Below are 18,204 nucleotides of genomic sequence, written 5' to 3' on the forward strand. Positions count from 1 at the left end.
CATGAATACTGGAGTGGGTAGCCTATCCCTTCTCCAGCAAATCTTTCCCACCCAGGAATTGAACTGGGGTTTGCTACATTGCAGGTGGATTCTTTACCCAACTGAGCTATCAGAGAACACAGGGCTGAACATGCCATCATTTCCAAAGAGGCCTTGAATTGCTGTGAAGGATTAGGAGAGGGAAACAGAGTCATTTTAGACAGCATTTGAAAATATTAACACCGTATTGGTAAGAGAGAACCTTATTGAGCTTTGATGCACATGAGGAAGTGTTGTAAAGACAGGGGGTTCAAGGCTTAAGTTTGTTAAAATGCAAATTAGCTTTCAGACTGATGGTTGGCTACCTCCTCTGTGTATCCTGATCCACTTTGCTCTACAGTTTATCATGCTGACTAGATGGGGATACTTTTTTTTTTTTTTTGCAGCAATATATCCATACGTCTCTCTTTCCTATAAAATGCACATACACAATCCTATGAAAATACTAAATTGTTATCTAAAATTAAAAAATGATTTTTTTTACTCTAAAACAGGGTTTTGTTTATAAAAAGATAGATGGTAAATATTTAGTTTGTGGCCACATTTGATCTCTATTACTTCTATTTCCTTCTCCTCCTTTTTCTCTACCTCCCCTTCCTCCTTATTCTTACTCTTTTTTACTTTAAAAATGTAAAAAAAATATTATCTGCCAACCTCTATTTTAAAGCCTCTGTAAAGGTTTCTCAGACTTAAGGGTCATTATCTTCTGTCTACCATTATTTTTAATACTCTATTATGTAGAATTATGTAGAAGTGAAAAGCAAGGGTTAAAGGGAAAGGTATATCTAACTAAGTGTAGATTTCCAAAGAACAGCACAGAGAGACCAGAAGGTCGTCTTCAATGAACAGTGTATAAAACTAGAAGAAAACAACAGAAAGGGAAAGATTAGAGATCTCTTCAGGAAAATTGGAGTTATCAAGGGAGCATTTTGCCCAAAGATGAACACAATAAAGGACAGAAATGGTGGATACCTAGTAGATGCTGAAGAGATCAAGAAGAGATGGAAAGAATACACAGAAGAACTGATTTTAAAAAAAAAGATCTTAATTAACTTGATTACTACAGTGGAGTTGTCAGCCACCAAGAGCCAGAACTTCTGGAAAGTGAAGTCAAGTGGGACTTAGGAAGCACTGCTGTTAATAAAGCTAGTTGGTACAATGGAATTCCAGTAGAACTATACACCTGCAATGTGGGAGACTGGGTTCGATCCTTGGGTTGGGAAGATCCCCTGGAGAAGGGAAAGGCTACCCACTCAAGTATTCTAGCCTGAAGAATTCCATGGACGGTATAGTCCAAGGGGTTGCAAAGAGTTGGACACGACTGAGCAACTTTCACTTTTCACTCAAAACCCTAAAGGATGATTCCATCAAGGTGTTGCATTCAATATGTCAACAAATCTGGAAGACCCTGCAGTGGCCACAGGATTAGAAAAGATCAACCCTCATCCCAATTCCAAAGAGGAGTACTAAAGAACGTGCAAACTATTGGACAATTGCACTCATCTCCCATGCTAGTAACATCATGCTTAAAATCTTGCATGCTAGGCTTCAGCATTATGTGAACCAAGAACTTCCAGATGTCCAAGCTGGAGTTAGAATAGGAAGAGGAACTAGAGATCAGATTGCCAACATTTGCTGGATCATATAGAAAGTAAGGGAATTCCAGAAAAGCATCTACCTCTGTTTAATTGGCTATGCCAAACCTTTGACAATGTGGATCATAATAAACTGTGGAAAGCTCTTAAAGAAATGGGAATACCAGACCATCTTACGTATCTCCTGAGAAACCTTTTTGCGGGTCAAGAAGCAACAGTTAGAAGCCAGTATGGAACAACTGATTTGTTCACGATCTAGAAAGAATTGTGACAGGGCTGTCTGCTGTCACTCTGTTTGTTTAATCTATACACTGAGCGTATCATGAGAAATGATGGGCTGGATGAGTTACAAGCTGGAATCAGGATAAGCGGGATAAACATCAACAACCTCAGATATATGAATGATACCACTCTAATGGCAGGAAGTTAAGAGGAATTAAAGAGCCTCTTGATGAGGGTGAAAGAGGAGAGTGAAAGAGCTGGCTTAAAACTAGATATTAAAAAAAAACTAATATCATGGAATCTGTCCCCATTATTGCATGGCAAATAGAAGAGGAAAAGGTGGGAGTAGTGACAGATTCCTCTCCTTGGGCTCTAAAATCTCTGCAGATGGTAACTGCAATTATGAAATCAGAAGGCATTTGCTTCTTGGCAGAAAAGCTGTGACAAACCTAGAGAATGTGTTGAAAAGCAGAGAGATTACTCTGCCGACAAAGGTCAATATAGTCAAGGCTATTGTCTTCCCAGTGGTCATGTAGGGTTGTGAGATCTGGACCATAAAGAAGGCAGAACACTGAAAAATTGATGCCTTCAAACTGTGGTGCTGGAGAAGACTCCTGAGAGTCCCTTGGACAACAGGGAGATCAAACCAGTTAATCTTGAGGGAAATCAACCCTGAATACTTGTTGGAAGGACTGGTGCTGAAGCTGAAACTCCCATAGTTTGGTCATCTGATGCAAACAGCTGACTCACTGGAAAAGCCCCTTGAAGGCAGAAGGAGAAAAGGGTGTCAGCGGATGAGATGGTGGGATAGCATCACCAGTGCAATGGACCTGAACTTGGGCAAACCTCAGGAAATGGTGAGGGACAGGGAGGCCTGGAGTGCTGCATCCCATGGGGTCCTTGTTGATGGGCATTTCACTTGTAACTAAGTCATATAATATATGCAGCAAAGATACATATCAGTCCAATAACTCAGCTCTAGCTGAAAAAAAAAAGCTTTGGTAAGTTTGTTCATAGTGAGTCCCATCTTCTGGGACATCAAAATAATTTAAAAAGAAATCTTTTACAGTGTCACAGAGCTTGAGTAAAGGCTTTGGCTCTATTAGAGAAAAGGAAAACTCAGAAGGTCAAGTTCTGTCTCCAGTCTGCCATTATTTCATAGGGAGCCAGTGAGACCTTAACAGATCATGAATTTTGTTCCAAGTGGAACTCTCCACCTTTTTTTTTTTTTGGCTTAATGCTGTTTTTAATCAAGGTTTATCAGGTACTCACATAAGCTTCCATTACACAGCTTTTAGGTGAAGTATAGCTGAATTCCTTTCCTGGTGTCCTGGCAGTAAGCAATCTGCCTGTCAGTGTAAGAGATGTGGGTTTGATCCCTGGGTCAGGAAGATCCCCTGCAGAAGGAAATGGCATTCCAGTATTCTTGCCTGGGAAATTCCATGGACAGAGGAGACTGGCAGGCTATAGTCTATGAGATCACAAAGAGTCAGACATGACTTAGTGACTCAACAACAACTAGTTGAATTACAATATTATATAAGTTTCAGGGTTATAACATAGAGATTATAGCTTATACTCAATTTTAAGTTCTTACAAAATAGTGACTGTATTTCCCTATGTTATATATCATTGTTGTTGCATGTCTATTTTATACATAGTAATTCACATCTCCTTGATATAGTAACTCTTAGAACTATATTCTCTATAGTTCTATGTTCTGTAGTTCTATGTTCTCTATATCTGTGAGTCTCCTTCTGTTTTGTTATACATTTGTTTGCTTTATTTTATAGATTTCATATATAAGTGATACTATATGTATTTGTCTTTGATATTTCACTAAGCATAATATTCTCTAGGTCCATACACGTTGCTGTGAATAGCAGTATTTCATTCTTTTTATGGCTAATATTCCATTTGCATGTATATATGTACATGCCAAGTCACTTCAGTCATGCTGGACTCTTTGAGAACCCATGGACCATAGGCTGCCAGGCTCCTCTGTCCATGGAATTCTGTAGGCAAGAGTACTGCAGTGGGTTGCCATGCCCTTCTCCAGAAGATCTTCTTGCCCCAGGGGTTGAACCAGAATCTCTTATGTCTCCTGCATTGGCAGCCTTGTTCTTTACCACTAGCGCCACCTGGGAAGCCCACACACACACACACACACACACACACAGAGAGCACATCTTTACCCATTAATCTGTTGCTGGACACTTAGGTTGCTTCCATATCCTGTCTACCTGGCTATTGTAAATAATGCTGCTATGGACACTGGGGTGCATGTATCTTTTCAAATTAGTGGTTTCCTTTTTTTGCATATATCCCCAGGAGCAGTATTGCTGGATTATAGGTTAGCCCTATTTTTCATTTCTGAGAACCCTCCATTCTGTTTTCCATAGTGGCTGCACCAATTCACATTTCCAACAGGAATGTAGAAGAGTTCCCTTTTCTCCACATCCCCTTACCAGCATTTGTTACTTGTGGTCTTTTTGATGAGACCCACCCTGACAAATGTGAGGTGATAACTCACGGCATTTTGATTTAGCTTTCTCTGATGATTAGTAACGGTGAGCATCTCTTCATGTGCCTGTTGGTTATCTATGTGTTTTCTCTAGAAAAGTCTCTATTCATGTCTTCTGCCCATTTTTCAATCAGGTTGTTTATTTATTTATTCATTTTTGATGTTGAGTTTTATGAGCTGGTTATATATTTTTTATATCAACCCCTTGTCATATTAATTTGTAAATGTTTCCTCCATTTCTGTAGGTTTTCTTTTACATTTGTCAATGATTTCCTTTGCTTTGCAAAAGGTTTTACATTTTAAATTTAATCAGACCCCATTTGTTTATTTTTGCTTTTACTTCTTTTGCCTTAAGAGACAGATCCAAAAACTATTGCTATGATTTATTTTAATGTCATATGTTTTGCTTATGTTGTCTTGTATAAATTTGAAGATTCAGGTCTTATACTTGCATATTTCATCTATTTGAATTTATTTTTGTATGTAATATTAGAGAATGTTCTAAATTTCATTGTTTTACATGTAGCTGTCCATTTTTCCCAGCACCACTTACTGAAGAGACTATCTTTTCTCCATTGTATATTCTTGCCTCCTTTGTTGTACATTGATTGACCAAAAGCACTTGGGTTTATTTCTGGACACTCTATTCTGTTGCATAGAAACCTCTACTTTTTGCCTTTTTTTTTTTTTTTAATAATGCAAGCTTGGGAATAACCTTCTTTTGCAAGAACCATTAGGTAGGTTGTTGGTGCCAGCTGTTTATTAGAGTTACCTGGAAAAGTTAGTTTCTTTGCACTTAGAGGGATTTGGGAACTTTGGAGCATATGGGGTTATATAGTCCCTCTTCCAGTAGATGAAAGTCTTTGTTTTTGTATATTTATAATAGCCAGGACATGGAAGCAACCTAGATGCCCATCAGCAGACGAATGGATAAGGAAGCTGTGGTACATATACACCATGGAATATTACTCAGCCGTTAAAAAGAATTCATTTGAATCAGTTCTAATGAGATGGATGAAACTGGAGCCCCTTATACAGAGTGAAGTAAGCCAGAAAGATAAAGATCATTAGAGCATACTAACACATATATATGGAATTTAGAAAGATGGTAATGATAACCCTATATGCAAAACAGAAAAAGAGACACAGATGTACAGAACAGACTTTTGGACTCTGTGGGAGAAGGCGAGGGTGGGATGTTTCGCGAGAACAGCATGTATATTATCTATGGTGAAACAGATCACCGGCCCAGGTGGGATGCATGAGACAGGTGCTCGGGCCAGGTGCACTGGGAGGACCCAGGGGAATCGGGTGGGGGGGGGGAGGGGGGATCGGGATGGGGAATACATGTAACTCCATGGCTGATTCATGTCAATGTATGACAAAACTGACTGCAATGTTGCGAAGTAATTAGCCTCCAACTAATAAAAATAATTGAAAAAAAAAAAAAAGAAAGTCTTTGGTTTCAGTGGAAGCTGAGGTGGAGCAACATCCTTCCATAAGGAAAAAAGGACGATAAGGACCACTCCTGGGTCCACTTCTGATGTGCATGAGAAGTGCATGAGAGAACTAAGTGCTCACTCAGGTGAAAAAAAAAATGATTCTTGCATAGCAAGAATTTTCTTTAAATCCATTGAAATTGAACTTCAAGCATCCTGATATTTTGGGAAAAAATTAATTCTCACTGTGGCTTCCCTAGAATTATTCTAAATAAATTCTCAGGATGTTCTGCAGTGCCAAAAAGCAGAGAGGCCCTCTGGTGGTCAGGTGTACTGTTTGGTAGCAGCCCGGTGAAATGTCTTGTTCAGTGTTTCTGCAGCAGTGAGCCCCGCCTCATCCATGAACTCTTAATTTAGGGTCATCCTTCTCAGTTCATTGCATCATTTGAGGTCTTACCAGCTGGCCAACACTCTAAGGTAGAGTGAGACACTGTCTCCTCTAAGCATGGAACCCATTCTCTGAAAACTTTCTCTTGCTTTTTTCTCAAGGGATATTTTATTATTATGGCTCTCTGCATCCCATGTACACACCAGGTGTGACCATTTCCATGAGTATAAGCTTTTATAAAGTTAAAACATGTTAGGTAATAGGCCCTTCAAAGAAAGAAATACAAAGCACAGAGATATCTATTAGGAATACATCCAGTGAAAAACCATTCGTGGAGGTAAGTACTAGCAAAGTCCAGTGCAGAACCAAGTGCCCTTTCTTCCTCAAAGAAAATATAGCAATACAGAAACACTATGTAATAAATAGAGATAGCAACAATGCAATAAAATAATTATGAATTAATTTTAAAAAATCAGTTCTCTTCTCCAGGTGTATTTAGCTTAAATTGATTACATAACTTGTACTTAGAATTTAGATCTAGGGAAAAATACCCTTTTGAGTTTTATGTAAACTCCTTACAAACAGATGACTAAAATCCTATTAGTATGCTTAAAGCTGCCAGTTTTTACATATGGGTGGATGAAAACATGAACACAAAAGCACACAAAATATTTTATTTACATTTCCTGCCTGTGAAGCTATTTCAACATTGAAATATGCCATATGAAATGTCATAATTCCTATGGAGGTTGAGATCTAGTTAAATACTTGGATATGGAGGAGTATGCTTCAAAACAGAACAAGGAAAGACAGAGGGAACAAAGGAAGCGAGGAAGGAATAAAATAACTGAAAATAAAATAGCAATATAAATAGACTTGTCAAACTCTTCCTGTAAATGTGAGCTATGCTTTTATGTAATCTGAAAATAGACAAACGTATAGAAAGAAGAGTGATAAAACTAAGAAAAGGACTTGTGTTTCCAAAAAATGAATAGTCAAGAAAGCAAACATTAAAAAACTACTATATTCATCTTTCTATTTTAAAACAGATTAGATATTGTAATGAAATAGATATACTATATGATTTTAGGATAAGGAGATCAGTGAGTAGAAATATCACTAAAACAAGAAAGAATTAATTATAAATTAAAATAATAATTATGTGCATGTATTTATAGCTTCTTTCCAGTGTTCAAACTTTTTAATAACTAAAAATAACAAAAATATGACCATGAGTATAAAATCTAAGCCTTCTTTGCTATTTTTTTTTTTAATGAGCTAAATTCTCTTCTTGGATGAGTTTTAGATAGTCCCTCTAAAGTCAGTAGGGGTGATGAATGCCCAGCCAAAGACTTATCTAGCCTTCTGACTCTAGGGGTAAACAGATGTCCATGTCAGCCTTTAAGAAAAATGATTATATTTGTTGAAAATATTGCAAAAATTGCTAATATTATATGATTAAAAATATTGGAAAAATTATGTAGACATATAAATTATGTATAATCTATGTAGAAGCAGATTCTACCTATTTCCAGACAATGAGAGAAATTTTAACAGAAAATAAAGTAATCTGAGTCATAGTTCAGGGGCAAATGTGTGGAAGCCTTATTGGAAGCCAAGAAATTGAAACTTGTTGACATTAAAATAGTAACAAAAAGTATTTTTGTACAGTTAAGTATTTAGCTACAGTGGAAAGTTACACTGACTTGTTTCTAAAATGATTTTTTTTTCCTAAACATGTATTATTCTATGTCACAAGTTTTCACTAAAGTAAAAATATCATAGTTTAGTGGTTGGAGAAGCTAAATATATATATATATATATATATATTTGAAGGAAATATCACAATCTTTCTTAAATTTATCTCTTCTAAAATCTAATTACCATATATGGAAATATACACTTCTGTCAGTTTTTCCTGCCATTGTTGGAAATAGAGAATATCTGATTAATATGCACCAATTCAATTCATACTTAATACTAGTAAGAGTTAAGTAACAATACTTGAATTTAAGTATTTAAATGTTCTTATATCTTATCTCTTTTCCTACATGATAAAATATATTTTAATAATAAAATCATTACTGTATAATTGGATCATATTAATTTAATTCACTCTAATTTGTAAGTATGTAAATTTGCAAAGCAACAAATATATTGAGGATTTATATGGTATGATGTCAAATAAATTAAAATATATTTATTATTAATTTGACAAAAGATGAAAAAAGTAGAGCAATGATATAAAAAAATTACAGATTGTGAAAAATATGCAGAAAGGTCTTTAACCTTATTTGTTCCAGTCTCAACTGGGTTTATCTATTGGGATAAACACTTCCATGATTTGCTGATTGGAAGTACAAAGCAATAAAACTTTTAAAACGATTTGATGTCATTTATCAAGAGACTGCAAAATATTCATTGCCACCAGTCCAATAATGCTTTTCCAGCACTTACTCTAAAGGAACTATCTTAAACAAAAAAAACCTCAACCATACATTCTGAAAAATATTTGTGATCCTCTCCTGGAGTCTGATATTCAGCCAACTGCATCCATGTGTGTTGCCCAATAATACAATGAATAATAAGGAAACTATGTTGTTGTTGTTTAGTCGATAAGTCATGTCAAACTCTTTGAGACTGCATGGACTTTAGCCTGCAATCATATCATGAAAGTTCTCATTTGCTCACATCTAGTTCTAAACACTTGTACATGGTACAGTTGCAGTGATTGGACATAGTCATCTGCTTTCATACCTCCTGTTTTCTTTCCTCTATCTTAACACCTTTGGAAGTCTGGAAGTCCAGAACACTCTTTGTTAAGAGTGTCAATACAAACCAGGAGTCCCCGCTGACCTGGTCTGACTTTTATTGGTGAACCCAACCACTGAAGTTACTTGACTCAACCACAGTGACACTATACTTCTATATCCAGATGGCATGACAGTTACAACTGTGCTATTTATCGCAAGTCTGGGAGGGGTGCCAATGCGTGTACTCCAGCTTCACAGGACCATGGAGGGTGACAGAGTATAGTAGGGATGGAATAACTTCAGGATCTCTGCCAAGGAGACAGATTAAGGAATGGGCCAAATGATATGGCTATTTCTGGAAAAAAAAGGCCAGAGGAGCCTCTTCCTTGTAAGAATGGAATATCTGAAACTATTGGAGGTGTAAAATGAGCATGTCTCACTGTATTGCTATTAGACCCCTAAGAAGACTTATCGCTCAGGCTTCTCTGAGTTATTTGGTGAATCTTTCCCAGATAGTGGCGTGCGTGTGTGCTGTCTCTTTAGTCATGTCTGACTCTTTGTGGCCCCCTGGACTGTAGCCTGCCAGACTCCTCTGTCTATGGGTTTCTCCAGGCAAGAATACTGGAGTGGATTCCCATGCCCTCCTCCAGGGGATCTTCCTGACCCAGGGATTGAACCTGCATCTCTTATGTCTCCAGCATTGGCAGGTGGGTTCTTTACCACAGCGCTACCTGGGAAGACCCCACAGGTAGTGAACTCCCTGGGTAAGGTAATATTTCCTGTGACCAGAGCTGCCATACAGTACCGGTTGTCACTCAAAAGAAGTTGTTAACCGTCTCACTGTGTCTTGTGATGCCACACTGCTTGTGGTATTTCTGGACCTTCATATGCACTTTGTTGGGCAACCATACTCTGTGACCTGTGGTTGAATAAGTCACATAGGACTTCTCTTTCTCTTTCCCCAGGCTCCCTGAACCTCCAGGATCTCTAGTCTTTGGAAGAGGTTTGGGAGGAATGCTGCAGGCCCTGATTTTCCTTTTATTTATCTCTGCCTTAGAGTTGTGTTGCCAACCATGTGCAACTCCATACAGTACAGAACATACATACTAGTTTATCACTAGGGAACCCAGCCATCAAATAGAATATCCCTCCCAGATTTTTCCTCGCCACTGCTCCCATCTACCTCAGATGAACATGAGCACACCGTGGAGTTAGTCACTTGACCACTTTTCGCTACTCTCCAGTACCTCCTGGAACTAGCCTTGCAACCCTTGTGATATAAGTTTGTTTTCTAACATAAAGGCGTATTAGATTTAGAGGCCATCTCTTGAGATTAAGCAAATCAACTAACAAGTAACACTTAATTTGACTGAACCCTCGTAATCAGGCCTCCCAGACAAGAAGCTGGCCTCCTGAAGAACTCTATAATTACCAGCTTCAGCCTCATGTTTAAGGCAGTTGATTCTGGGAGGAGGCTGAGGTGACAGATCAATCCCTAGGTATGTCATACCATGTAAATTACAAGGCTTGAACACCAGTCTTCAGGTATTCCTGTGACTAAGAAAGATGAGGTGACAGAAAAGACCTGTGGTCAAATTTTCACCATATTACAACACTGTCTATGAGGACTGGATCTCCATTCCCCAATAAAGCCATGGGAGGGATATCAAGAGTAGACATTGAGGTGGCAAAATAAAGCAGGAGTTGAGATGCAGTGGAATACAAACACTTGTGTTTATCTCTCCTCCCTCCTCTTCTCCCGTGGGAGCCGAGCAAGAGTGCCTGGTTTGTGTCTGTTCATGCAAATTTATCTGTGTAAATGTCATCATGTTAAGTAAGAAAACAAGGTGCATATTGGACATACAATATTTCTTATGGCTCTCCGCGTCTCCCCTGCTGTTGCTCTGATTGCCCTTAGTTGCTGAGATAATACAAATAAAAACCAAGCTCTCTGTTCGACAGAATCGCAGGACTGTTTAAGTACTATACCTTGGAGGTTTTGATACTATTTCAGAGATAGAAGGTTTCCCAAAGATTAAATAAATTCCATGTTGTACTACCATCCCAAGTGCCTTCCCAACTCTTCTACCTTATTAGATGTAGTCGCTTTCAGTCACATGACAAAGAGAAGGAGTGTATGAGTGATGAAAAATTATCCGGAGAGATATGAACCATCCTCCTTCATCTTAGGAGATCTCAGATCCTATCTAATCCTGTGAGTTCTTGGTGTTTTATGATTTTCAAAGGGGGAACTGTAATCTCAAATCTTCAAAAATTGAACAATTTAATTGAAGATTTTTTAAACCTTTTTTTTTTTTTTTACTTTCCCACCAATTATGAGATGGGAAAAAATAGAAATGGCAGATTATATTTTTTGTGCTCCAAACACACTGCAGATGGTGACTGCAGCCATGAAATTAAAGACACTTGCTCCTTCGAAGAAATGCTATGACAAACCTAGACAACATATTAAAAAGCAGAGAGATCACTTTGCTGATAAAGGTCTGTATAGTCAAAGCTGTGGTGTTTCCAGTAGCCATGAAAGAGTTGGACCATAAAGAAGGTTCAGTGCCTAAGAATTGATGCTTTTGAACTGTGGTGCTAGAGAAGACTCTTGAGAGTTCCCTGAACAGTAGAATACCAAACCAGTCGATTCTAAAGGAATTCAACCTTGAATATTCATTGGAAGGGCTAATACTGAAGCTGAAGCTCTGATACTTTGGCCACCTGATGTGATGAGCTGATTCACTGGAAAAGACCCTGATGTGGGAAAGTTTGAGGGCAGGAGGAGAAGGTGGTAAGAGAGGATGAGATGATTGGATGGCATCACCAATTCAATGGACAAGAACTTGGGCAATCTCTGGGACATAGTGAAGGACCAGGAAGCCTGGTGTACTGCAGTCTGTGGAGTTACAAATAGTCAGACAGAACTTAGGGACTGAAAAACAACAAAAACCAATTAGGGCTTACTTATTTACATGGGGGTTGATTGTAGTTTACTTCTGAAAGGCTGTCAGTCTGAAATGGTTTTTTTCAAGTGGAAGAATAAGCTATTATCCAAAAATATTCTAGTAGTAAATGGGCAAGGCAAGAAAATTTTAAATTTGTCTACACTCTCTGAGTTCTCTGCTCTAAGCAGTTAGTAATGAGCTCTGTATGATTAAAAGACTATAACTCAATAATAAAATGTGACTTTGGGTGATTAGAATGTAACTGTGTAAAAATATTACAAGGAAAAAGGTTTGCATAGAAAATAATTAATGAATTTAGCATACAACATTTTAACAGTTAATTATTTTAGGGATGTCAAATTATGGACTTTTCTGTTTATTGTATTTTTCTAAATTTTCTACAGCAAGTATATTGTATTAATATGTTTTTTTAACTTGAGAAACTATTTCCCAAATGCTTTATTATAGCCAAATATACTATTATTCCCTGCAATTTGCAATGTCTAGAAAACTTGACAAATAATAAAAGCTATGAAAGAGTCACTTTAGAAATCTTAATCTGTGTATAGTGTTTTAAATGCCTTTAACATGTTTTGAAAATAATATTTCAATTTTCAACTTTATATCCATTTACAGTTATCCCTGTGTTTTTTTACCCCCGAATGTTTACTGTAACAAAATCTCATTTCATGATATTCTTGAAGTAGTTTCATTTAACAACTTGTAATCACTCTACATTTAATTCTATCATGTTTAGGGCTTCTTTGGAAGGCATTTAAGGATTTAAATTTAAGGATTTAATTTAATCTATTTAAGGATTAAAAAATGACTTCTTTTACTAGAGAGAGAGAAAGAGAATGTGAACAGCTTCAAAACAGACAAACAAATCGAAAACCCAAACCAAACACCTACAGCTTGTTTGGAGGATATATATATGTTCTAATTACTGGGGAATTTTCATAGTTCATTAGAAGAAATACTACAACACTGAGCTGGTACTTACTAGTACGTTAGTGATATGATGGTTATATCTTTATTGTTTAGAATAGCCGCATTTTACCTTTTCACCAGGAGGAAAGATTTAGCATGTACTTCGAATTTAGCTTTTTCAGTGAGCCTAGTATAGTGCCTAACACAGTAGGAGCTCAGTGAATGTTTAGAGTTCAGAAGTTACGACCACCACTTTAGTGATAGAATGGAGAAACAAACAGTGTGTAAATGGAGCTCAAATTCTAACTGAGAAGCCAAGTAAACACACCACTTTATGCTAAGTACCCACTTTATGCTAAATACTATGAAAAGATGTGGCAACTGTGCTGTGTTAGATTATAAGTGTAATACTACAGAAATGCACAAAAATTAACACCGTCTCTATCACTGGAGCGTGCTTGCTAGATGAGGCAATGGCAATCAAACCTAAAGGTACACCAGAGTTAGCCTGGGAAGAAAAAAGAAAAAGAAGATCCACACAAAGGGATTGACATTTACAAAGGACCCTGCTTTAATGCCCATAACTCCAAACATTTTATACTTTTATAGTAACCAAATCATGGGCGTGTGTGCTAAGTTGCTTCAGTTGTGTCTGACTCGCAACCCTATGGACTGTAGCCCACCAGGCTCCTCTGTCCATGGGATTCTCCAGGCAACAATACTGGACTGAGTTGCCATGCCCTCCTCCAATGGATCTTCCTGACCCAGGGGTTTAACCTGTGTTTCCTACAACTCCTGCGTTGCAGGTAGATTTTTTACCACTGAGCCACCAGGGAAGCCCCAACCAAATTCATATGTGTACCAACTTCCACTTTTTCAGGGCCACTGACTCTGCTACAAGATAATCATTAAGTTAGACATAAAAATAATGACCTATATCACTAACCAGTCCCTCAACCAAATCCTATAAAGTCAAATATTTTAATCCAATTTCAGATGATAAAACTGAAATATGAAAAGATATGTCACAGGAAACATTTTATTGAAGTTCTTTATTGGAACTGTCCTAAGATTGTAGGAAAATGCTTTTAAAATATTGATGCTAATATAAATATTTTGCTGATATTTAATTTCAAACTTTAATTTTCTTGAAAATTACTTAAAATTATATGCAAATTATACTCAATTTGATACACTTAGAATAACATGAAAAAGTAAACTATACATCAAAAATTATTAAAGATTTTAACAAAGGATGGTATACATTGATAAACTGAAGTAAAAGAGTTTTGAAATATGTTTAATCAACATATACTTTGGGAAATTTTCAACATGTTATATTTGGTGCTGCTGCACAAAAAAAATGCATTATCACCTTAAAGCAATTGTCCTAAGGCTAACACACTCAGACTAATAATTATTCACTTCAGATATTGTATTATTTGTATGTACAATACATATATGTATATATAATTTATATACATAGATAGGAATGTATACACATATATAGGGCAATTACTGTATTTACACATATATCCACATAATGAAATTATATAAGAATTTTTAAATGCATAGATCTATGTTAGTGTATTACCTATATGTGTGTGTGTGTGTGTGTGTGTGTGTGTGTGTGTGTGTGTGTGTGTGTGTGTGTGTGTGTGTGTGTGTGTGTGTGTGTAGAGAGAGAAGGAAGATTATGACTTTCAAAAGTTAATTCTGAGTGTACGCGTTGCCGGCGAAGAGGGGAGCCTGACGACTCGGAAATTTGAATACCACAGTAGCATGGAGTGTGACCTCATGGAGACTGACATCTTGGAGTCGTTGGAAGATCTGGGTTACAAGGGTCCATTGTTAGAAGATGGCGCTCTGTCTCAGGCCGTCACTGCTGGAGCCAGTTCCCCTGAGTTTACCAAACTCTGTGCTTGGTTGGTGTCTGAATTAAGAGTGCTCTGTAAACTAGAGGAAAATGTGCAAGCAACTAACAGCCCAAGTGAAGCTGAAGAATTCCAGCTTGAGGTGAGTGGGCTACTAGGGGAGATGAACTGTCCATATCTTTCACTGACATCTGGTGATGTGACCAAGCGCCTTCTCATTCAGAAGAACTGCCTCCTTTTGCTCACATACCTCATCTCAGAACTAGAAGCTGCCAGAATGCTCTGTGTGAATACTCTTCCAAAAAAAGCTCAAGAAGGAGGCGGTAGTGAGGTCTTTCAAGAGTTGAAAGGCATATGTATTGCTCTAGGAATGTCCAAACCTCCAGCCAATATAACTATGTTCCAATTCTTCAGAGGGATTGAAAAAAAATTAAAGGAAACATTAGCAAAAGTTCCACCTAATCATGTGGGAAAGCCTTTATTGAAGACGCCAATGGGACCGGCCCACTGGGAAAAGATAGAAGCAATTAACCAAGCTGTGGCCAATGAATATGAAGTTCGGAGAAAGCTGCTAATAAAGCGTTTGGATGTCACTGTCCAGTCTTTTGGCTGGTCTGACAGAGCTAAGAGTCAAACAGAAAAATTGGCGAAGGTTTACCAGCCAAAACGCTCAGTCTTATCTCCTAAAAGTACTATTTCTATTGCCCACCTTTTGGCTGCAAGACAAGACTTGTCAAAGATCTTAAGGACGAGCAGTGGCTCTATAAGAGAAAAGACTGCCTGTGCCATCAATAAGGTGTTGATGGGCAGAGTTCCTGACAGAGGAGGTAGGCCCAATGAAATCGAACCTCCACCCCCAGAGATGCCACCATGGCAGAAAAGGCAAGATGGCCCCCAGCAACCAGCCGGAGGACGAGGAGGCGGGAGAGGTGGTTACGAACATTCCTCATATGGAGGACGAGGAGGTCATGAACAACAAGGAGGAGGGAGAGGTGGACGTGGTGGTGGCTACGACCATGGTGGCCGAGGGGGAGGAAGAGGAAATAAGCATCAAGGAGGCTGGACAGATGGAGGCAGTGGAGGAGGGGGTGGCTACCAAGATGGCGGTTATCGAGATGCGGGTTTCCAGGCCGGTGGCTATCATGGTGGCCACAGTGGTGGCTATCAGGGCGGTGGCTATGGTGGCTTCCAAACATCTACTTACACAGGAAGTGGATACCAGGGTGGTGGATATCAGCAGGACAATAGATACCAAGATGGTGGGCATCACGGTGATCGAGGCAGTGGTTGTGGAGGGAGAGGGGGTCGTGGAGGCCGAGGTGGACGCGCTGGCCAAGGAGGAGGCTGGGGAGGAAGAGGGAGCCAGAATTATCATCAAGGGGGGCAATTTGAACAGCACTTCCAGCATGGAGGTTACCAGTATAATCATTCTGGATTTGGACAGGGAAGACATTATACTAGTTGAGGCTACTTAGAACCTTACATTTTGCTAGAGCTCAAGTAATAGAAATTAGTTTCAGAATCCTGAATCCAGCATTGATTTTGAATTAATGTGAGATCACCGGTGACAGGCAGATTCCTGCTTGGCATAAGCATTTGTAGGTCTCATACAATACTGTTCTTTTTTTTTTTTTTTAATGGACTTACATAATGCTGTTTATTTGAGAAACACATACAATATCTCTCCTTTGTATGAAGAATTTCTTAAAAGGTAATTAAAACTGCCTTTAACTGACCAGTTTAGACTAATTCCACAGTCAGAACATGCGTATTTTTCTGAAGAAATTACTTGAATAAGTAGTTTTCATGTTTTCAATATGCAGTTTTGAAAAATGAGAATTCTTCTAGATTTTTTTAGATTTACAACTAGGAAACCTTCCTCATATTAACAATCCATTTATATGTGTTTTCCTTAAAGTATTCTGATGCCTATTTTCCAAGCACAGTTCTGCCCTGATTGGCTTTTTATTCAGAGAGGTTATGCAACATTTGCTTCATGATAGAACTTTAAGGTCAGTTCCTATTAAATGAGCTCTTCTGCAGATAGCACATTCAGTAGCCTTATCCTTTTGACAGAATACTGTACCATATGCTCCTCGGAAAACCTTGAACACGGCCAAAATCCATAAAGATTATAAAAGCAGACTAAGTTGTGAACCTATAGTACATGTAGTCATTTAGTTAAGTTTAGCAATTCAAACTGACCTGCATCCATTCAAAACAAGTTCCTCTTTCAACTTTATTTTTACTTGAAATCTGCTAGAAGAAACAGCAAACTGAAATTTGTTTTATGCACGAGTTAAAACCACTGGCTCAGCAGATACAAGTTAGTTTGCTTTGGGCAGGAGACTTTTTGTAATGAAAGAAATGCACTACCAAGTAAGAGGACAGACTTTTGCTTAGAGCAGGAGGCCCTTTATTATTGCTGCAGAAAACAAAAGCCTGGCTGAGCTGATGTTTGACACTCACCGTAGCTGAAATCTACATGATGCTTCTTGCTGGGTTTTTGTACACGTAAATACTGTCAAGCTGTGAAAGAAAATGGCTGGAGGTGTGCTTTGTGTGAAAGGTGAGCAATAAAGTATCTGTATGTTCAAAAAAAAAAAAAAAGTTAATTCTGCTCCAAGAGAAAAAATAAATTTTAACATTTGCTTCTCCAATATGTCAGTGTCATTTATTTCACATCAAGATGTACAACTTGACTTTTGTAGAAATTTTCTTTTTGTTTCATGGTACTGAAAGGAACTTCCATTATTTAATTTATTTATTGTATTTTAACCAAATACCATGGACGTTAACTCAAATGACCAGTTGCCCCTTCCCCCTTTACAGTTCTGCAAGAATTACCGTAGTAAGCTCTTAAGTCTGGGGCTGCAGAATAGGGTAAATGATTACTAGTTGTCTCCTACAGGTTCCTAAATGCGTTCTAAGGTTTTCATTGAGCAATTCTTCTGGTCAAGGGGAATACAAGAGCAACCCTAAGGTCTTGGGGAAGTAAACTAATGTGTCCTGGAGATAGCAAGTACATTCTGTGAGCCTGGGTGCTCTGCATTAAATCTGACGTGATTGTGGCATTTTCTGCAACATCCATACAGTGTGAGAAGCATCAGCCTCTTCTATTTCAATGCATTTTGTCTTGAAAACCACTGTCAAAAGCATTGTGTCAAATTAACTGAGATTTTAATTCCTCCTCCTCATACCCTCTTTTTAGCTGTTGAAAATTGATCTCAGTCCCCCCACCCAACCCATGCCGCCTCAGGACATCCCTGTTGTCCCAACACAGTTATTAACACCCCTTCCATTCTAAAATCTGTTCAGGGTGGATAGCCTCCCTGCTTACAGCCCACCGAGGAAGGAGTCAGGTTAAGGAACTGTAGTGACGGGAGAACTCCTGCTTCAGTGTTACCAGGACTATTTGAACACCAGGGTCTGAATGGTCACTCAAAAAAATAGGCAGAAATGTCAATGGAAATTTTTCCTGCTGTCATC

General features: G+C 38.2%; 1 protein-coding gene across 1 annotated transcript; it reads left to right on the plus strand.

The window, feature by feature from the left end:
- Positions 1–14,565: 14,565 nt before the first annotated feature.
- LOC122674628 (protein FAM98A-like) lies at positions 14,566–17,325 on the plus strand. Its single transcript, XM_043873140.1, has one exon. The coding sequence runs from the start codon at positions 14,624–14,626 to the stop codon at positions 16,178–16,180; it is 1,557 nt and encodes a 518-aa protein (XP_043729075.1). The 5' UTR covers positions 14,566–14,623; the 3' UTR covers positions 16,181–17,325.
- The last annotated feature ends 879 nt before the right edge of the window (positions 17,326–18,204 follow it).

Source organism: Cervus elaphus, chromosome 18 (genome assembly GCF_910594005.1).
Source record: "Cervus elaphus chromosome 18, mCerEla1.1, whole genome shotgun sequence".
NCBI lineage: Eukaryota > Metazoa > Chordata > Mammalia > Artiodactyla > Cervidae > Cervus > Cervus elaphus.

Excerpts from the sequence above, each read along its gene's own strand:
- LOC122674628 (XM_043873140.1), top strand. The coding sequence starts at position 14,624 with ATGGAGTGTGACCTCATGGAGACTGACATCTTGGAGTCGTTGGAAGAT.